The following is a 22629-nucleotide window of genomic DNA, read 5'->3' as shown; positions in this document are numbered from 1 at the left end:
GAGAAGACCAAGCTGATGGTATCAGCGCGCAAGACGTCCAGTAGACTCGGACCAACTGTGGAACTTGAAAACTACAGCTTCGAGGTAGTTGAAGATTTTATATACCTTGATACCTCCATAAATAAAACGAATGACATCAGTTTTGAAATTCGGAGAAAGATAGTGTTGGTCAACCGATGCTACTATGGTTTGATTAAACAGTTTAGATACAAAGTCACCTCCCGCCATACCAAACTCACACTCTACAAGACGCTGTTACTACCCGTGCTGTTATATGGATCTTATAACAGCAAGCAGATGAGGCAGCTCTTGGAGTGTTTGAGAGAAAAATTATTCTAAAGATCTATGGGCCGACGTCTGCGTTGACGGTGAATATGGCCGTCGAATGAACCATGAGTTATACCAGCTATTCTCGGACATCGACATTGTTAGACATATTTAGGCTGCATCGACTACGTTGGCTAGGTCATGTTGTGAGAATGGATGAAGATGCCCCTGCCAAGATGGCATATAAAGGCGAACCAGCTGATGGTTCACGCAGAAGTGGAAGGCCACGAATACGATGGAAAGATCAAGTCGAAGACAACATTGCCGAACAGGGTCTTTCAAATTGGAAAAACTGCCCAAAAGACGCGCCTGGAAATTTTTTTAGGCTCGGCTTATAGAATGAAAGTTCTGTCACAAGCCAGCTAAGAAGAAGAACTAATTTTATAAATGTCTTAATATCGACTATCGACATAAAAACTACAAATTCTCCCCTAACATATAGTGAAAATCGCATGCCAATACCTGCATCCATTACTGAGCTATAGCTATTTAAAGTTTACCTTGTGTCAGAATGTAGCGGCTACACGATTCTGTTTGCCTAGTACCACAAAAAAATGCAAATGAAGAAATTTCAAGCCTTCGAAGAACAACGAAGTATACAGTCAGTAATTGTTGCCAGATCGTTTGTTCACTTTTAGTCTACAAATAATGAGCATACTTTTACATGCCCATATTCCAAAAGGATTTCCATTACACATTGGTATGCGGCATGTTGTTCATGTAACGCCTAAAAGTATGCTCAGAATTTGAAAAATGAGACATGAGACACACACAACGTAAGTATTAACCAATCTGGTAACACACCTACCTACCTATCCTCGCCATTTTTCTGTTTTTGTGAACATGCAATTTTTCAATTTCAGTTAATAGGCGAACAGAATTGTGTAGCCGCTATATTTTGACACAAGGTAAACTTTAAATAGCCATAGCTCCGGAATGAATGCACGGATTGACGTGAAACTTTCACTATTGGTAAGGGGAGAATTTGTAGTTTTTATGTGTATTTTTAAAAAAATCCACGGCATTGCCTGGTAGCTTGAAAATTGAATTTAAAAAAATCCGCGCCTTATATAGCCTTGCCTGGTAGCTTGAAAATTGAATTTTAAAAAATCCACGCTTTGTATAGCCTTGCCTGGGATTCTCAAAAATTAATTTTAAAAAATCCACGCCTTATATAGCCTTGCCTGGGATTCTCAAAAATTAATTTTAAAAAATCCACGCCTTATATAGCCTTGCCTGGGATTCTCAAAAATTAATTTTAAAAAATCCACGCCTTATATAGCCTTGCCTGGGATTCTCAAAAATTAATTTTAAAAAATCCACGCCTTATATAGCCTTGCCTGGGATTCTCAAAAATTAATTTTAAAAAATCCACGCCTTATATAGCCTTGCCTGGTAGCTTGAAAAATATTTTTTAAAAAATCCACGCCTTATATAGCCTTGCCTGGTAGCTTGAAAAATGAATTTTAAAAAATCCACGCCTTATATACCCCTGCCTGGTACCTTGAAAAAAAATTTTAGAAAATAAAAAAAGGTTTTTTTTAATTATTTTATTTTTTAAAAATTTTATTAATATTTGTTTTATTTATTAAATAATTTAAATGGACGGTATCGAGGAGATTCTCCTCGAAACTTAAAGTGACACTAAAAAATAAAATCATTCGTTTTTTTTTTGTTACAAAATTTCTAAATTTCTTTCTTATTGAAAACCATAACACACATACAGACACACTCTCTTAAAGTACTTTAAGGCAAACAATTGCTTTGAAAAAACACATAAAAAGTCAAAAAACAAAAACTTAAATTTCTAGGCGAAAAAAATAATTAAAAATTCATAAAATATGAGTATCATGTAGAGTTAATATAATAATACAAATAAAAAAACTAAATTAAGGAAAATAATTATTTTTAATTAATTAATTAATACTTGTTGTCGGAATTAAAAAAAAAAATTAAAAATAATTCTAGGTTAAGTCATTAAAGTGCGAGTGAGTAAAAATTAGTAAAATCATATTTTTTGTTTCGTATATAGATAATGGATAAGGATTAGCATATGTATATTAGGGTGGCAGGATCATCTCTTCCTTCTATTATTAGTTTTATTTTCTTTCGTTGTTTTTATTTTTTTTCTTCTGTTAATTTTTCTTTTTCTTCTTCATTTCTTTTCCTTGCGAGCTCGAGATTTTTCACGTAATTTCGTTGTGGTCTTTATAATGGCCGATTTCAGACCATAGACATGTTCATGGGTTTTGCTAATGACCTCCGGGGTCTTTGAGGTCTTTTGTTTTCGTTCGCTGGCGGATTTGTCCTTGGAGCGTTCTCGGGAGCGATCTTTGGATGGTGATGACGATGAGGTGGTGGCCGAGGCATGAGGTTGGCGACGATGATGATGTGACTGCTGTTGCTGCTGTTCTTGACGTTTTGGGGAATTTTTACTCTGGCTGCAAAAATTTAAAATAAAAATCGAAATTAGAAAAAAAATTAAAAAAAAAAAAAATTGTTAATATTTTTAGTTTGATTTCTCAAACTACACTCGAGAAAAATTACTACTGAGAAAAGTTGGTTTCGATGTTATATTTTTTTACTACTGACTACGTGGAGGAGAAAAAAAGAGAGTCGCAATAAAAGTTTTCAGTTATTCTATAATACAGAAGAGCTAGAAGGATTCAACGAAGATAAAATAGTAGGCATCTCTAAAAATTAATTTTTTTGGTACTATATAGGAGGCAACATGTTCATAGATTATATTACTGTTTAAATTAAATAAAAAATAATTTTTAGTATTTTTTTAGGTTAAAATTAAGAAATATTGTGAATGGCGCCCAACGTGGGGCACTTCTTATGGACCATAGATTATCATATAAAATAACGAAGAGAAAATGAGCCCCTAAAACTCAACTACAGTTATGCAATCGTTATGAAAAAATAAAAAAAAAAAAATAATTGGCGCCCAATGTGCGGCACCTCCTATGGACCACAGATTAACATATTAGCAAACAAAAAGAAAACTAGCCCTAAAACTCACCGCCAACTATGGAAATGTGATGAAAAAGTATAAAAAATGTATTGGCGCCCATGAAAAAATACACAAGAAATGTATTGGCGCCCAACGTGGGGCACTTCCTATGGGCCATAGATTACCATATTAGCGAACAAAGAGAAAAATAGCCACTAAAACTCACCGCCAACTATGCAATCAGGATGAAAAAAAATAAGAAAATGTATTGGCGCCCAACGTGGGGTACTTCTTATGGACCATAGATTAATATATAGACTAACGAAGAGAAAAATAGCTACTAAATCACAACTACAGTTATGTAATCGTTATGAAAAAATAAAAAAAAAATAATTGGCGCCCAACGTGGGGCACCTCCTATGGACCACAGATTAACATATTAGCAAACAAAAAGAAAACTAGCCCTAAAACTCACTCAACTTCAGCTATGCAATCGAGATGACTTCCTGCGGACCATATATTAACATATTAACTAACGAAAAGATCAATAGCCCCTAAAATTCAACTCTAGCTATGCAATGGAGATGAAAAAAATCTATTGGCGCCCAAAGTGGCGCCCTATTAATTTGATTTTTTTTTTTGGTGATGCTATATGGGCAACATATTTATAGGCATGGTTAGATAAATTTTATAATATTATTAGGAATTATTATTTCGTCAAAATTTAAAAAAAAAATGGCGCCCAACGTGAAGCACATCTAATATATGTGTCATGAATATAAACATTTTAAGAAACAACCCGGTCTTGAAACTCAACTTCAGCTAGGCAATTTAGCTGGAGAAATTGAACAACTAAATATTGGCGCCCAACAAGGGGGGCAATTAATTTAATTATTGTGTATACGATATAAACAACATGTCCATATATATAATATTTTTTCAAGAAGTATTTTTATTTAAAATTATGAAAATGGCGCCCAACTTGGGGAACGTTCTATGGAATATAGATTAATAACTTATTAAATATGGAGAAAAAACGCACTAAAAACCCTCAAATAAATAAATAAATCATATTGGCGCCCAACGTGGGCTGATATTGAAATGTACTTTCAATAAAATTATCTTCCATCAAACATATTTCAGGCTATGAATTAGAGAAATTCTAAATGGCGCCCAACGTGGGTAACGTTCCATAGACTATAGATTATTATATCTTATTAAACATGGAGAAAAAACGCACAAATAAACTCAACCCTAGCTATACAATCGGTAGGATGAAATTAAAAAAAAAAATCATATTGGCGCCCAACGTGGGCTTATAGTGAAAAGTACTTTCCATAAATTTAAAGAAGAAATCAAATATTTTATTATTGAGCCATATTCCAACATATTTCCGACAATGAATCAGAGAAATTGTAAATGGCGCCCAACGTGTGGTCGTTTGAAAAACAACATCGATTTCTTTGGAACCTATAGAACGTTAGGATTAACATATACATAGAACCCCCTTTAAATTCAACCCCAAATATGCAATAAATATGAATAAATTAAAAAAAAATATGTATTGGCGACCAAGCTGCGGCCGATGATGAAAAATACTACAGATGGAATTATAGTCGATACAATAAAAATAAATATCAAGACATATTTAAGGCTATCAATTCAATAAATTCTAAATGGCGCCCAACGTCAGGTCATTTAAGAAGTATAAATATAAGAACTTCACATTCTATAGACCAATAGATTAACATATTAACCATGGCAAAAGTGCCTCAAAAATTCATAGCTTCGTCTATGCAAATGAAATGAAATTGAAAAAAAATATTGGCGCCTAAAGTAGGGCTGATAACGAAAAAATCTTGGGATAAAACTATCGGCTATAAAATGATGAACTGGGTGATACTTTTAAAAAATATCTAGATACTAGAAAAAATACCTACTGCTATCGAGACATATTCCAACCAACTTCGGGCTATGAATTACAGGAAAGTGGCGCCCAATGTGAATTCGTTTAAAAAATAACAAAATGAAGATTTCAGAACCTCAGCATAAAAAACAAAACACTTAAAAATATTTCTACAAACTCCATGCCTCCATATCGAACACTTGAAAAAATAATTTTACAAACAACACAATTTATGTACATTTGCTATTGGCGCCCAATGAGGGGTCTAATAAAAAAAATTATGACATATGTCCTAAATTCCTATTTTTATAAAGGGGAAATCTGAGGTTATTTTTTAAGGCTTTGATAAATGGCACCCAAGTGAATCGATGAAGATTTTTTACTGTTTTTTTTTTTAATGATTTTGGAGACTGGCGCCCAACATGGGGTCCCACTAAAATTTCCAGAATATTCATTCTAGAGATGTTTTTCTCTTTTGCAAATTTAATTTGTGATGTTTTTTTTTTGGAAAATTATGCCAAATTTAAGGCTACTTGATATTGGCGCCCAATGTGGAGTCCAATCAAAAATTATGGAATATTTTCACAAATTAATTTTTTTATCATAATTTGTTATAAATTTTTTAAGTTTTGATAAATGGCGTAGAAATTTAAATTTTGTTCCTTGTTTTGGAGCTGGCGACCAACGTGGGGACCTATTAAGAATTTCGAAATATAAATTTAAAATAACAGCTTTCCTTAGCAAATTAAGTGGTAAAGCAAATATGTGATGGTATTCTAGGTTTTGTTCTTTTTTTTGGAGATTGGCGCCCAATGCGGGGCATTATGAAATTTTCTGGAATATTCGTTCTAGATGCTTAGTTTTAAATCTATTGTGCAAATCTGAAATAATATCTAATTTTGGGCACAATTCATGTCTATTTGAAAATGGCGCCCAATGAGGGGTCCAATAAAAATTAAAAGAAAGATAAGAATCTGAGGTTATTTTTAAGGCTTCGATACATGGCACCCAACTAATCGGAGACGATTTTTTATATTTGTTCATTTTTGGAGACTGGGACCCAACGTGGAATTCGGTGAAAAAATCTGGAATATTGGTTTTAGATACTTATTTTTGAAATCTATTTAGTAATTCGAATTGTTGTGTTTTTTGATAAATGTGAGGCTATTTAGTATTGGCGCCCAATGTGGGTTCTAATGAAAAAAAAAAATATAGAATATTTGTTCTAGAATGATATTTCTTAAATCTATTATGTTTAACCTGAAAAGATGTATATTTATTGATAAATGGCATCGAAGTTAAGGCTACCAACGTGGGGTACAATGAAAAAAATAAAAATGATGAGAATATTCGTTCCGGAGAAATATTTCTTGATTTCCATAATTGAAATCTGATGGGATTTATATTTTTTGATAAATGGCGTCCATCGTGAGACTACTTGATATTGGCGCCCAATGTGTGGCCCATTCAAAAATGTGGGGTCCAATCAAAAATTATGGAATACTCGTCCTAAATGTTTATTTTCTTAAAGAAAATATTTCTACTGTGAACATTTAAGATTATTTTTTTTAGTTTTGATAAATGGCGCCCAACGTGGGGTCCAATGAAAAAATGTAAAATATTCGTTCTGGAGGCACAATTTCTCACAAATCTATTATGGAGATCTGATAAGATTTCTATTTTTTCAGTAGTGTTGGCGGGTTATTTGGGATATCATTTGTATTTTGTTTTTGCAAAATAGTCAGGCTTAATCCCAGTTTGTTGTTTTTATAAAAAAATGCCGTCCAACGTGAGACTTCCAAGTATTGGCGACCAATATGGGGTCCAATCAAAAATTATGAAATACTCGACTTAAATGAACTAAATAAGGAAACCAATAAGTGGCGTCAAACGTGTCGGCACTTAGTATTGTGAAAATCTGAGATATTTTTTTTTTTAGTTTTCATAAATGGCGCCCGACGTGGGGTCCAATGAAACAAATTTAGAATATTCCTTATGGAAGCATATTCCTAAAAAATGTATTCTGAAAAACTGATGAGATATATATTTTTTGATAACTGGCATCGATCCTGAGGCTACTTAGTATTGGCGCCCAATGTGGGGCACAACCAAATATTTTGGAATACTGCGCTTAAATGTATATTTTTTTAAAGAAAATATTTCTGTGGTGAACATTTATGATATTTTTGTTAGTTTTGATAAATGGCGCCCAACGTGGGGTCCAATGAAAAAATGTAAAATATTCGTTCTGGAGGCACAATTTCTCACAAATCTATTATGGAGATGTGATAAGTTTTATATTTTTTCATAAATGCCGTTCAACGTGAGACTTCCAAGTATTGGCCCCCAATATGGGGTCCAATCAAAAATTATGAAATACTCGACTTAAATGAACTAAATAAGGAAACCAATAAGTGGCGTCAAACGTGTCGGCACTTAGTATTGTGAAAATCTGAGATATTTTTTTTTTTAGTTTTCATAAATGGCGCCCGACGTGGGGTCCAATGAAACAAATTTAGAATATTCCTTATGGAAGCATATTCCTAAAAAATGTATTCTGAAAAACTGATGAGATATATATTTTTTGATAAATGGCATCGATCCTGAGGCTACTTAGTATTGGCGCCCAATGTGAGGCACAACCAAATATTTTGGAATACTCCGCTTAAATGTATATTTTTTTAAAGAAAATGTTGCTGTGATCAAGATCTATGATATTTTTTTTAGTTTTGATAAATGGCGTCCAACGTGAGGGCGCTTAGTATTGGCGCCCAATGGGGGGTCCAATCAAAAATTATAAAATATTCGTTCTAAATTCAAATTTTCTTAAAGGAACTCTTTCTATAGCAATAATCCGGGATTATTTTGTATATTTTGACAAATGGCGCCCAACGTCAAACTACTTCCAAGATGATCACTATTAAGAGGTTATATGAAGGTTAGATTGAAACGAATAAAATGAAAAGTTAATTGAGTAGAATACCACTACAGAGAACTAATTATTAATACTACAACAACAAGTAGAGAGATGTGTAAGTAGATGAGCGATCCGGAAAAAAAGAGCTACAGCTAGAAGAACTACAAAAATAAATTTTAAAAATCATTTCCTTACACTGTGAAAAAGTAAAAATGTATCCACACAAAATAACGAGCAAAATTTTTGTTTGTGGTTGTTGGTGCGCTTTTGAAAGATGAGAGGCAGTGTCGGTTGTGGTGGTGCAAAATTTTCGGTTGAATTTTGAATTCGATCATTTCGTTCCAAAAAAAAAAAAAAATTTTTTGGCATTTTTTCCATTTTTTTGTTAAAAAAATTATCACAAAAAGTTGGTGCTAAGATGTGGGATGAGGGGTAGACCAGGGAGACGGGAGGTTCTTAAGGTTAGTGGTATTGTGTTTGTTTTGGGGGGAAGCAATGAGGTAGGAAGTTGGTGCCAGGAAAATCAGATAAGAGAAGCTTAAATGCGAGAAGTGATTAATTTCTAGGTTTTTGGGAATATGGAGAGTAGAGAGCATCCTCTCTTCCCTCTCTCGTTAAAAAAACAAAAACTATGAACATGTGCATATGCCAAATGGTTGATGCGTCGACACCGTACTGCGTACCGTGCGACGCCTTAACCCCTTACCACCACCACCACCATAATATTGATGCTGATGATACCGATTCGCACCCGCCGAACCGAATAGCTGAGCATGATCATTAACTAAATTCTGCTGATAGGCTTTGGTATTAATGGCCGCGGGTACGGCATATAACATATAATTATCATAGACATGACTGACATCGGAATTCCGTTTGGCCGGTAAATAGGGTAGGAAAGCAAAAGAGGACGATGTGGAATGGGTGGATTTCTGTGAATGCTTTCGCGACTTATTGAGTAAAGCTAAACGGCTGATGGGCCGTGGTAGAGAACTTTTACGCAAAGTACTCTGATTCGAATAGGTGGGTGGTATTATTTTCGATTTTAATTTATATTCATAGGTGGGTGAGTCCAGAGAGGGGGATTGAGAATTTTGCGAGGTGGCAGATGGTGGCAAGGGTGGCACTCGTTCAGGTTTTGCCGGTATGGCTATGGGAATAAGGGAATGTTTACGTTTCTTGCGGGGTGGTTTAGGGGGAGGGGATTTTTCATTAGCCATCGCCGTAGCGTTTGTAATTTCTTGTTTCTCTTCTCCCGCAATTGTGTGAGTAGCCGAAGCAGAAGCTGAAGAGGAAGAGATTTGTTTAATCTCCTCTCTCGCGTGTTCGTTATTCGTTTCTAAAATTTTTGTTGTTTCTTGTTTTTGTTCGTTTGCTAAATTCGTTACGCTTACGTACGTCGTATTTTCGGCGGTTGTTGTCACGGCTTTCACGGCTGATTTGCTAGACTTGCCGCCATGCCTTTCGTCAACGCCATTAGATGTAGATGTCGTTGTTGCTGTCGTCGTCGTGGTGGTGCTGCTGCGTTGTTCATGGCGTTGTTGGGATGTTGAGCGACTGGAGTGAGCTATGGGGGGCGAATAGAAAAAAGAAGAAAACTCGCATTAGAAACCATTTTTCATTAACGAAATATTTTCTAAAATTTTAATCACTTCAAAATTTGGACCTCAACTGTTAAATATCCTCTAGGGAAGCTTTATCAATTTATTAATTTTTTTTAATGTGCTTGTGTTGCGTGATTTTTTTTTTTTGATTTTTTGATTCTTCTATAAAATTCAAAATATTTTCTGTGTAGTGTTAAAGGGTGTATCGGGGAATTGGTGCTTTTATCTGTTCTATTATTAGCAGTTATTTTAGTTTCTTTCAATTTTTTTCATTTCATTCTAACCTAAAACGTTTGTGCAAATTTGTTGGCTGTGTGGCACCCATTATCAATAGGCCCAGAACCAGTAATTCTGCAAAAGAATAGAATATACAAAAATAATAAGGGGGAATATTAAAAAAAAACAATGACAAAAATTATATAGACAAAATAAATGATAATAAATATATGCTATTTTGACTGGGAATCCATGGCACATTCCGAAACGTAAGTACAGATTTTGGGAACTAACTAAATATAAAGAATACCGAGATATGCATTTCAAATCGATGTTAGTTACAAGCTCATGCTTGGCTTTTAGCACAACCTAATTGTCTGTGGAGAAGATTCTCCTTTACTAGGAACGTAAAATGTCAAACTTGAGACTTTTCAAAATATCGAAAATTAGGAGAGGCCTAACATGTGTAACCCATAGAATTTTTGACTCAGAGTCTGAGTTCAAAATACTTTGAACAGAATTTTATGTTACAGAAGATTTGATCGTTGGAGTGTATTAAGATAAGAGTCTAATATGCCACATGCAACGCTGATAAGATCAAATATAGGTAGGTTCGCACTACATCATTCAGCCAAATATATTTGGAGCATTCTATTAAATTTGAAAAATATATCTTCAGTGAACTCCACACCTCCATGTTTTGGAAGCAATATGGTGAGTTCCACATACAATGTTTTCAAAGACTCCGTTTCAATTAGCGCTGTGTTCTTAGAAATGCCAGGCAAATCATGACTCGCGTCATCACATCGGTTAATCACATAATCGGCTTAATTTTAAGTTTCCTCCAATGCAAAATCATATATTCTGGAGTTCTTGGCGTAGATCGGACAATAGAATACCAGATAATCCCGCTTGATACCATCCACTTTCTTTATTTGAGTAATCCACTTCAGTACGGAATTTATTTCTTCCTCATTAATCTCGGATGCAAGTTTTTTCAGTTCTTCCAACTTGTCTTTAATAATATTTATCCTTTCCTTTAGTTAACCTTTTGGCCGCAATAGTATTTTTATGTTACAGAAGATTTCAACGTCGGAGTGTTACCTTAAGTAAGTGTCTAAAAGCCCACATGCAACGCTGATAAGATCAAATATAGGAAGATTTCCACTACCTCATTCAGCTCCTTCTTTATATACAAATATATTTCGAGCATTCTATTAAATTGTAAGAATATATCTTCAGTGAACTCAACACCTCCATGTTTAGGAAGCAATAGAGTGATCTCTATATACAACTTCTTCAAAGAATCCGTTTCAATTTGCGCTGTGTTCTTAGATATGTCAGGCATATCGGCTAATCATCATAAATTTCCTCCAATGCAAAATCATATATTCGGACAATAGAATACCAGATAATCCCGCTTGATACCATCCACTTTCTTTATTTGAATAATCCACTTCAGTACGGAATTTATTTCTTCCTCATTAATCTCGGATGCAAGTTTTTTCAGTTCTTCCAACTTGTCTTTAATAATATTTATTCATTCCTTTAGTAAACCTATTCGCCGGAATGGTATTTTTTTCCATAAATATGTACATATGGCGCTTAACTCCTGGGCATCTTGATTAAATCGACTGTATTTCTTCGTTCTCTTCTTCTCATAATTTTTTCCAAAGACTCTATGGAAAAATCTAACCCTTTCCCCTTCTGTCGTTAAATAATAAAAAAAAACTGTTCACCTCGTGAAACAGAAAATCTCCAACAATTCTTGAGCTCCTTATTCAAAAGCTCCTGGTATCAAATAGTGACGGTAAAGAAGATACCCCAGAACCAATAAAAGATGATGGTATATATTGTACAGCACCTAGCCAAGATGAGGTCAGAGTAGCAATTAATCGGCTGAAGAACAATAAAGCAGCAAGTGCCGAAGGATTACCAGCCGAACTATTCAAGACCGGCGATCAGATGCTGGTCAGGAGCATGCACTTGCTTATTAGTACAATTTGGCTAGAGAAATGCATGCCCAATGATTGGAACCCGTGCACAAAAAAGGATACAAGGCGATATGTGTCAACTATAGAGGAATAAGTCTCCTTTTCATCGCATATAAAGTGCTATTTAGCGTGCTGTGTAAACGACTGAAGCCAATGGTCAATCACATTTTTGGACCATACCAATTCCACCTATTCGTCGACTATAAAGCCGCATTCGACAGCCCTACCCGTTCAGAGGAGTTTAAAGCCATGTCTGCTTTTGGCATTTCTGCAAAATTAATACGGCTATGCGTGATAATTTTGAGTGGCACAAGATCAGCAGTTAACATCGGAAAGGACCCCTCAGAGCCCTTCGATACAAAACGAGGATTCAGAGAAGGTGACAATTTGTCCTGTGACCTGTTTAACATCCTGCTGGAGAAGGTAACAGAAATGAAACTCTGTACACCAAACAACACATGTTACTCGCCTACATCGATGACATCGATATACTGTGTTGAACACTGCGAGAGGTAACAGCCACCTTTGAACAAATTGAGAAGGAGTCTGCCAAAGTGGGCCTGACAGTAAACGGCGAGAATGACGTCCAGTAGACTTGGACCAACTGTGGAACTTGAGAAATACAGCTTCGAGGTAGTTAAAGAGTTTATATACCTTGGTACCGCCATGAATAAAACTAATGACATCAGTTCTGAAATGCGGAGAAGTATTGTGATGACCAACCGATGCTACTATGGTCTAAGTAAGCAGTTTAGAAACAAGGCCGCCTCCCATCACCACCAACCTCACACTCTACAAGACGCTCATACTACCTGCGCTGTTATATGGACCTGGAGCATGGGTACTTTCGCAAACAAATGAGCCAGCTCTTGGAGTGTTTTAGAGAAAATATCTCCGAAAGGGAAGGGGATCACGCGACAACGGTGAATATCGCCGTGGAGTGAACCACGTGCTGCTCTCGGAGATCGACATAGTCAGACGTACCGAGCTGAAGGCCAACGAATTCGCCGCAGATCAAAAGGCATATAAAAGCGAACCAGCTAATGATTCAGGCAGAAGGGGAAGGTCACGAATTAGATGGAAATATCAAGTAGAAGACAACATTGCCGAACACGGTCTTTTAAATTGGAAGAACTGCGCCAAAGAGCGACGCGCCTGTAAATATTTTTTTATGTTCGGCTTATCGAACAAATGTTCTGTCACAAGCCAGCTAAGTATGTAAGTAGATCCCCTTCCCAGCTGGATCTCGTAAGGTTGTCACTACTAAAATTTAAAATCTAAAGATAAATACTTTAATAGATTCTAGGACCTTATAGTGCTTCGTTAAAGAAAACAATTAATTTATTATTTTTGTCTTTGGGAAATATGATTTTTCGGCCTTCTAGAAAGATGTTTGTCGAAGTCGAACGTTATTCATGTGTTGCAGATTTAATCTTGAATAGCGTCAAACATTTATTGAATTAATTTCTCAAGCTCACTCCGGTTAACAAATTAGGCTGAACTTTCAAAATAGGTTGCATGGGATATTAAAGTAGGGAGAAAATGGGAATTGACGTTGACATATTACATCGTAATATATCTGATATACTCTCCGATTTGTAGAACCTTGCAATGTTGCGTGTCCACACTTCGGTAAACACTAACAGCTCCATCTATACTATATCTATACTTCACTATCAACATAACAATATTGGACAACAAGGATTGTGTCTTCGATAACGAATACAGGGTTGTATATGCAATTCATTTCGCCAGCACCACTGGCGAAAACTGCCAGAACTAAAAGGTAATGCGGCAATGTTTTGCAGCAATTTCCATATTTCTCCTACTCGGATCCCCTATACAAAATATATATATTTTGTATATTTCCTTTCGAAAATTCCAGGTGCTAATTCACAATGGGGAATGCGGCTAGGATCTGTTATGTTAATGACAATTCATTTTCCAGAAGTTTTTTTTTATTTTCTGAGAATCTGATGGCAAACATGAGACAGTACCGCTATATGGGGTATATTCTTAAATGTGAATTGTTTCTTTCTTGGTCCAAGGAAACTATTCTATCGTTCTTCAGATGTTTATGTATTGGTGTGTGTGGGAAGATATAAAATAATCAATCTCTAATTCTCAGCTTACCTTTTGATTTTGATAATTTCTCCGATTTTTCTCCGCCACTGCGTTCCATGCGGTGTGCCGAAGAACGCAGGGAATTATTGCGTTCATCGTCGCGTGTCAGACGTGATGAGGAATGTTTTCCATTCGTCTCCGATTTTTCATGACGTTCTGAGGAGGATTTAACTTGCGACGAAGAAGAAGTCCCTTGATTGCTGGATCGTTTCAGGCGCTGTGAATCACGTAATTCATCACGATGACGACGACCGCTGGAACTAATGGCGGAACCACGTTGTAGCGATGATGAACCGCCCGGGGTATGGGGATCACGTTTGCTATGCTGTTGGGATGTGGCAAGTCCATTTGTGTTCTCCTTGTGGCACTCTGCACGTTCTTTGTGTGTTGAAGAACGTGTGGTACTGGATGAACGTTGGAACTCACTGTGTGCAGAGGATTTTGTGGAGGATGATTTCAGATCAGGGCGTTGGGATTTGGATGTGGAGGAGGATGGATTGCTGGGACGTTTGGTTTTGGCCCGGGAACGATCTTCACGACGGAAACTGTTGCGAAGCTGTTGGTTCTGCTGTTGTTCCTCACCTGAGGAATATTGGGAATGGTAAGAGCGCTGTGAGTCCAATGAACTGGATCTTCGCTCCTCATGTGGCCTATGGCTTTTATGTTTAACCATTTGCGTGGATCGTGAAGATTTTGTTGCGGATTTTATGTTTTCATATTCCTTTTCACTGGAGAGGGAACGGGATCTGGCCCGAGGACAACATTCCACTGATGATTGGGATGAAGTACGTTCCCTTGGGGCAATATTTTGGCGATTTGGTGATGGTGTCGAATGGCGTGAGGTTTTACGGGCCTCCGAAGCAAATGTGCCTCGGGCCACCTTCACCGCTATACACGTGTCGGAGATCTTTTCCGTAATCGATTTTTCGTCAATGGTTTCGAGTGGCTTGGAGTTACGTCTCTGCAGAGAACGACGTTTGCGATCCTTTAGGGAAGATTCATCGGAGAGTTCCTGGAGGGAGACAAAAATAAAAATTGATTAAAAAATATTTTTTTTCAAGGTTCTCCTTAAGGCCTGGATTTTTCTAAAAATATTTTTTCAAGGTCAAATACCCCCATGATTTTTTTAATGCTTTCTAATACTCACCCTCAAAGTTTGATCAGCACTTTCATTCATTTCACTCAAAATCATTGCATCCCGTTGTAAGTCCAATTTCCGATCATATACCTCTTTGACCTTAAACACCGGGGTAATTTCATTGGCAATATTCTCATAGAGATGTTCCTCCTCGGCATCCTCCAATTCGGCTTTCTTCTTCAGAGAAATTCTTTCCGCTGGTTTTAGTTGGGAATTGCTCTTGGAAGCAGGTGGATTATGTTTCAGCAAATCCGGTTTATCATGTTCCAATTGCCATTGCCTGCCCGGTGAGGATCTATCATTCTCCTCTCGTCTTCCCGTCATTTCTTCACTTACCCTCCTTAGAGGTAAAGAACGTTTGGGAGAATTTCGATTACCCGAATTGAGGGCAGGATATTTCGATTTTAATTTTTCCGTTTCGTTTTGTTGTGAGGCTGCTATACCGAAGTAGGAGAGTTCATGATCGCGCAGCTGACGGGCACCACGAGCTTCTTTGATAATTTTTAGAGAGTCTTTGGTTGGCAGACTCGTTTGATATGGTTTGTGGGGTTGTGTCGTCGTCGTGGTGGTTTTGGTTTCCATAGCAACTGAGGTGGTTGAAATAAAAGAGCAGTTAGTTTTGAAATTTCAAGTAATTCTGAATTCCACCATACTCACCATTACTGTTAACGGTTCTTGGCTTTGCTATCGGCGGCACAACCTTTACCGCTGTGGTGGTGGTTGTTGGGTTCACCTCTGTTCCCGCCTGTGGTGAATGTAATTTAATACTCATCACATTTGAGTGTGGTAGATCTGTAATGAGGTGGGAAAAGTGGTTAGATGTTGGAAGGAGGTTTTGGAATCGAATAGTACTGTACAAACAAATTTATAAAATAGCTGTGACATAAAATCAAGGGGAAATGTGGGGATGTACCCCGGTGTACCCTACACCATAGTAGGGTATTATTGGAGGGTATGTAAAGTTTGACATTCAGTTTTTTATATTTTGAAAAACATTTTGTACCTCATAATATTACTGACCTTATAATTTCTCTCTGCGGACGATAAAGATAGATAGAACTATGATAATGGTGCACAGGCTTTTATATTAGCCCCAGTATTTTTATTATTTAAAGGATCAATGAGTAGTAGTTATAAGAGACTTTATAGATATACTGAAGCCTTCGAAAGTCTTTGAAGGTAAGTCGATGTTTCGGTAGTCCAACAGAAGACTCAAATGGAGCTTTCAAGGGGTCGCGATATAATTCTTTAAACGTGTGCTTTAAACTGAAGCCTCAGAGATCAGAGAATGCGCTGAGATTTACAGGCTAGCATAGCAGGCAGTCGAGCCAGGAGTCTAGCCAAAGGCTCAACGTGACTTTTAGGACGTGCTGAAGTTTAGGAGGATTTTTTAATGGAATGTTAAATTCACTGGAACTGGAGTCTCGAATGAAACTTCGACTGACTATATAAAGTAGAACCTAATGTTGAGGAGCCTTTTGAAGGTGATATGAAGGGCCTGAGAATCGTTATAGGCGTACTAATGCTCATAGTGCTAACTGGAGGCTCGGGAATTTTGTATTGGCTTGTCGAAGGGCTCAAGGAATCTTCACAGGCTAGTTGAGGACTTTAATGATTTGTATAGGAGAGTTAATAGCTTAAGAAGTCTTTATAGCCGTACTGAAGCTCGAACAGAAGCCTTCGGGAGTGTTTGCTGGTGTGCTGATGTCTCCAAGTGTTTTTATAAGTGTGTTCAAGGTCAACAGGAGTATTTACAGAAATTTTGAAGGTACAGGAAAGTTTTATAGGCTAGCAGATGCCTCAAATGAAGTGATGATGCTCATTGGGCGAACTGAAGTCTCAGCTATTTTTGTATAGGCTCGGAAACCCTCCAGAAATCTTCAAAGAGCAGTTTAGAGCTTAAATGATTTTTATGGGAGAGCTGAGCTGATAGCTCAAGAAGTCTTTATAGCCGTATCGAAGCTAAAACAGAAACCTTCAGGAGTATTTATAGGTGTGCTGAAGACTCAAAGTGCATTTAAGGGCACGTTGAAGGCCAACGTGAGTATTTACAGAACTTTTAAAGGCACAGGGGAGTTGCATATGATTGATGATGCCTTAAATGAGGTTTATATGCGGGCAATGGCTCAATGAATCTCAGAAGGAGTATTCACAGACTAGCTGAAGCTTCGTCAAAATTTTAAACGGCCTTTATTGGTGTGTTCAAGAAAAACCGAAGCCACAAGGAGTGTTTGTAGGTGATCATAGGCAGCTTTTAAAGGCGAGCTGAAAATTCAAGGATTTTTTAGGCTAGTCGAAGGCTTATATAGGCGATCTGAAAATTCAGGGAAGCCTTAAATGCGGTTTATAAGAATGCTGATGGCTCAATGAATCTCAGAGGGAGTCTTTATAGACTTGCTGAAGCTTCGTTTGCATGTTGAAGAGCGTTTGTAGGTGTGTTGAAGACAAACTGAAGTCTCAGGGACTGTTTATAAGTGTGCAGAAGGCGAATTGAAGGTTCAAAGGGTTTTTATATGGAATTTTTATCTTCGGAGGGAGTTTTAACAAGCGGGCAGAAGGTTCAGGCAATATTTGAAGCCCTGCTGATGATCAGAGAAAGTCTCTAAAAACGAATTTAAAGCTGAAGAGGGTTTATAAGCGATTTTATGGAGTGTTTAAATAAAATAGAAGTATCAGTGAGTGCTCATGAGTATGCGAAAACTTTCGGATTTTTATAAACATGCATAGGGATCACCGAATCTTTATGGACTACCTTTAGGCTTAAAGGTAAAACTCAGAGTCTTTAAAAACGTTATAAAATTCGTGGAGTCTTTATAGACAACTTCAAGGAGTCTTTATTGGCTAACTGAAGGCTCAGATAGTGTTTATAGATGTGCTGGAACTCCTTTTGGGGATTTAGAAAATCTTAATAAGCTAGCTGAAGTTTTAAATAATTTTTATAGGGGATCTCATTACTCAGGGAATTATTTATGCCATGCTGACCCTTCAAATAATCGATTGGTCTATTGTCGACCTTCGTATCCCTACATTGAACTAGATGAACGGACATGTTCAATGAATAGAACTGAATTATGTGGAACGCTTTTTTAAATTAACTGATATTGAGCGAATCGAATTTTGAAGGTCCTTTATGGGCTAGCTGAAGACTTAAATTATTGCTATAGAAGAGTTGGAGGTTCAAGAAGTCTTTTTAGCTGATCTGATGCTCAAACTCTGGGAGTTTTTAAAGGCAGTTGAAGTGTCAGAAAACTAAAAAGCTAGCTTTTTATTACTTAGGAATTTTTTATAGCCATGCTGAACGTCACGAATAATCGCTTGGTCTATTGTCGATCTTCACATTACTACTAGATGAACGGAATTGTTCACAGAATGGAACTGAATAATGTGGAACGTTTTTTTTTTAAATAAACTGAAATTGAACGAACCGAAATCTGAAGGCTCAGGACTTTTTTGGGCATGCTGAATGCTAAGAGAATCTTTATAGGTTAAATTAATGCCATAGAAGAGGTGGAGGTTCAAGAAGTCTTTTTAGATGATCTGATACTCTAATTCAAGACTCTGGGAGTATTTAAAGGCAACGTGAAGGGTCGAAGGTTTAACTGGTTTTTTATAGAAGAGCTGATTAAAGTCATTCTAAACCTAAGAGGGAACTTTTTAACTGAATCGTTTGGTTGAAAGTTGACTTTGGTATCCCTACTATTGAACGATGTTCACTAAAAGGAACTGAACGCTGTATGGAGCGCTTTTTTAAATAAACTGAATTCGGATAACGTTTAATATGAAGGGTTTCCGTTACAACTCAAAGGACAAGAGTTCTGTATATAATAAACAATTGGAAAATACCTTTGTATGGGGGGTTATTGAGAGATTATTTTGTGCGCAAATCGGGATGCATTTTGTAAAGTTTATATTGTTTCTTATGAAGTGAGGTTAGGTTGTATGCCTGCCCAGTGCTAATGGTTTGTTAAGTGAATTCAATGTTTTTGTTTCTTAAAATCTAAATCCTAATGTGTAATAATTTTGATAACTTATAAGATGATCTACTTTACTTTCCCAAGAATTTAGTTTTTCCCCAAAAACTAGAAACATAGAAGTCTTTAATGGAAATCTTCTTTTGGTAACTCCCCTCTATGATATTTACCTGTTTTCTCCAAAGTACTATTATCCGTGTCAATTTTCCATATGGTTTTCTTGGCCTTCAGGCGACTCCAACTGTGTGAATGTTCCAAGGCGAAATCATCTTCATATGACGAACTCTCTTGGGTACCACCACCACTATCGCTATCCATGTGGCCACGGAAGTAGCTTTTCACCTCTTCATCGGCACTATCTTCCTCTTCGTCACCGTTTTGCGGGTCAGCGGAAATTGTTGCAGCATCATAGATAAGCCGCAGGCGTTGTAGTTGTTGGCTAACCGGAATTTGTTCATTACCCAAAAAGCTTAAACGAGGCCCAGAATCATGACGCACAAACGAAGCTCCCGAATCGGTAGAGGTTTTCCTCGAATCCATGGAAAATTTCCTTGAATCCACTGTCGACCAAGAAGAGTTGGATGAGAAGCTTGTGGATTTATACAGCTGTTGATTGTGGCTGTTATCGGTTAGAGGATCGGGTAGCTCTTGATATGAAGTTGTTCCTGGTTCCTGATAGCTATTCGAACGCAAAATTATTTTTGGTTGCGTGGCAGCCTGAGCCTCAATGGAGGCAATGCTGAGTCGTCTCATGGCCTCATCAAATTCCGTGGCCGAACGCATGGTCTTAATAATCAACGTCGTGGATTTCAATCCTTCATCCAATATCTTCTGATGATCTTTGAGATCCTGTAGCAGTAATTCTTGGGCACTGAGACGCCGTTGTTGTTGGTGGTGTTGCTTCGGCTGTTGACCTGTTTTGGTAGCGAAATTTGTGTTGATATTCTTAGTGCGGATTCTCGATTTTTTGCTAATTTTACACTCGGTTACATTTTTAGTCATTTTGTTGTTGTTGTTGATTCGGTTTTAGTGATTAGATTTGTTTTCTACAATCGTACTGGTTTTTAGTTCGCAAAATAGTAGAGTGATCTACGTAATTTATAGGCTTTTAAAGCTTAACAGTTTTTCAGAAGTTGCAAGACGAAGGTTAAGTGAAGAGCAAGAGAGTGGAAAGAAAGAGAGAGAAGAGAATTGTGTAGTTCGGAATTAGTGAAATTAAAAAAAAAATAGGAGGTATTAAAATAAATGTTACAAATAACTAGGAGATTAGCTAGAGCGGAACATGGAACCTCAGTAAGGTGGTCCCCAAATGGGCTAGTCTCTGGAGTTCTTCACCTCCAAAAGAGTCTCAGAAAGTAGTATAAGGGTTTAATGGGAGTGGAAAACTTATATAGAAAATATGGGGTATATTTTAGAGTCAGGTTCCTTTAGATCAAAATACGATAGTTCGGATTCTAAATAATCGATAGCTAAAATAAATTGGAAGCGTTATTTAAAACATGCAAGGCAGGTGCTTGGAATTCAAGGATACAAAGCGTGGTAGGTGATATTAGATAGAGAGAAATGGATAGCAAATTGTTTAGAGATAAGAATGAGAAAGAAAAATAAAGGAGAAAATAGAACTAAAACTACACTGCGAATTACTTCGAAGTTGGGAGAATATTATCGACACCGAAATTCCCTAACTTCTTTAAGCAGTATTTATGGGGAGTATGAAGATTCTTCATGGTGGGCATTTCGGAAAGGTCGTCAAGGTAAGAAAATATTAAAGCGAAACGGAGGACCTAGAGTAAAACTGAAACGATGCAATTATCCTATCTTAAAATCTGATCTAAATAGAAAAAATTCCTTCTAAAAATTTGAATACGAAAATGGTGATAATGGATTTTTGAAATAGATTGAGGAGGAGGAGGAAGAGATTTCCATGGATTTGAAAATTAGAGGCGGCACTCAATAAAAAGAGGCACTCAAAAATCCTACCTTAAAGTCTGAACAAAAAACAAAAAATGCGTTCCAAAAAAATTGAATACGAAAATGGTGATAAAGGATTTTCAAAATAGAATGAGGAGGATATTGCCATGGATTTGGAGATTGAAGGCGGCACTCAATAAAAGTACATATATAGGATACGTAATAATTATATTTTTAGAAGAGGTAGGTATAGATCTTTTGTTACAAATCTGTAAAAAATTGCCGTACCCGACAAATTCGACATACGATTTAAAGAATCTTGTCATGTCCGTAAGGGGTTTTGGAAACGAAAGAACTATCGACACAATAGTCCTACATTAAAGTCGAATCTATTTAAATATTTTAAAATACGTTTTAAAAATAGTTTGAGGAGATTTCCATGAATTTTAAGGTAGTATGCGAAACTCAATAAAGGTACACAGAAGGTTCATAGCAATCAATTTACAGAAGGGGTAGGACTGGATTTTTTATAAATCTTTAAAAAATAGTCGCCACTGACAAAGTTAAGAACAAAATTCAACAAGTTTAGGAGCCCTGGCATATCTGTAATGTAATAGGAGGACCTAGAAACTTACAGTGCCGGTGGAATAATTATATCTTTAAGTCGGACTAAATGGAAAAAATCTGAAAAAAAGCTAAAAAAAATTGAATACGAAAATGTTGATAATGGAATTTTGAAATAAGAGGAGGAGAAAATTTCCATGAATTTAAAGATAGAAGACGGAATATAAATTTCCATTGAATAAAGGTACTGGAGGTTCATAATAATTTGTTTATTGATGCAAATGTTGTTACTGTCGATGTTCGGAATAAGATTCAACCCAGTTTAAGAGTCTTTAAAAAAAAGGTTTATTTGTCATAAATAAAGGTTTACAGTTGTTGAATGTCCAGTTTGAATGAAACGTAGGGATAACGAATGAAGAGGTGGAACAGAAGTGCAGTAAAATACAAAAACAACTTCCCGCACTTAAGTGTGGCTGCTGAAGAGACAGAATATAATGCTGCCTATGGATTTATTATTATAGAAAAAATATCGAACAATGGCCGACAAAGTGTTTTCTATAGAAAATAGCAAACAACCAATGATCAGTGATTTTTGTATTTTTTGTTAAGAAAAAAATTCCACGGAGATTATGCAATATATAAAGATTTGCACAGGAAGACGTCTCTTAGGCAACTTTGTGGGGTTCTTCCAATGAACAATTTCCCAGAGGTCTTCTAGAGATTTGTTTTGGAAAATTGAAAAGTCTCCAGAAGATGATGCAGCTTATTGATTTATTTCTCTACAAAAATATCGAACAAGGGTCGGCGAAATTTTCCTTTATAGAAAATAATAACATCCAAGGATCAGTGATAGAAATCTTTAGCTAGAAAATATGTTTAAAATTGGAATAGGGAAATGGTGACGAACTTTTTCTATAGAGAATAAAAAATGTCTTTGGGTTTTGTGACTTTTTCTTCAAAAGAATGTATTCCTACGAATTATTTGTAATTTTGTCTATTGG

The 22629-nt window shown here is 36.4% G+C and overlaps 1 protein-coding gene across 1 annotated transcript in view; it reads right to left on the bottom strand.

Annotated features, from left to right (window-relative positions):
- Window positions 1–8735: 8735 nt before the first annotated feature.
- LOC133336772 (serine-rich adhesin for platelets) overlaps window positions 8736–22629 on the bottom strand; it is a 57936-nt gene continuing 44042 nt past the window's right edge. Inside the window, exons 7-12 of the mRNA XM_061545052.1 lie at window positions 19758–20067; window positions 19324–19682; window positions 15840–15974; window positions 15192–15769; window positions 14054–15056; window positions 8736–9673 (exon numbers count right to left, since the gene is read on the bottom strand). Coding sequence (XP_061401036.1) covers window positions 8736–9673; window positions 14054–15056; window positions 15192–15769; window positions 15840–15974; window positions 19324–19682; window positions 19758–20067 — 3323 coding nt within the window. The remainder of the gene's footprint in view (window positions 9674–14053; window positions 15057–15191; window positions 15770–15839; window positions 15975–19323; window positions 19683–19757; window positions 20068–22629) is intronic.

Source organism: Musca vetustissima, unplaced genomic scaffold (assembly GCF_032173495.1).
Source record: "Musca vetustissima isolate MV318-11 ecotype Yass unplaced genomic scaffold, APGP_CSIRO_Mvet_v1 utg57133, whole genome shotgun sequence".
Lineage (NCBI taxonomy): Eukaryota > Metazoa > Arthropoda > Insecta > Diptera > Muscidae > Musca > Musca vetustissima.
This window is presented reverse-complemented; position numbering and strand designations above follow the sequence as displayed.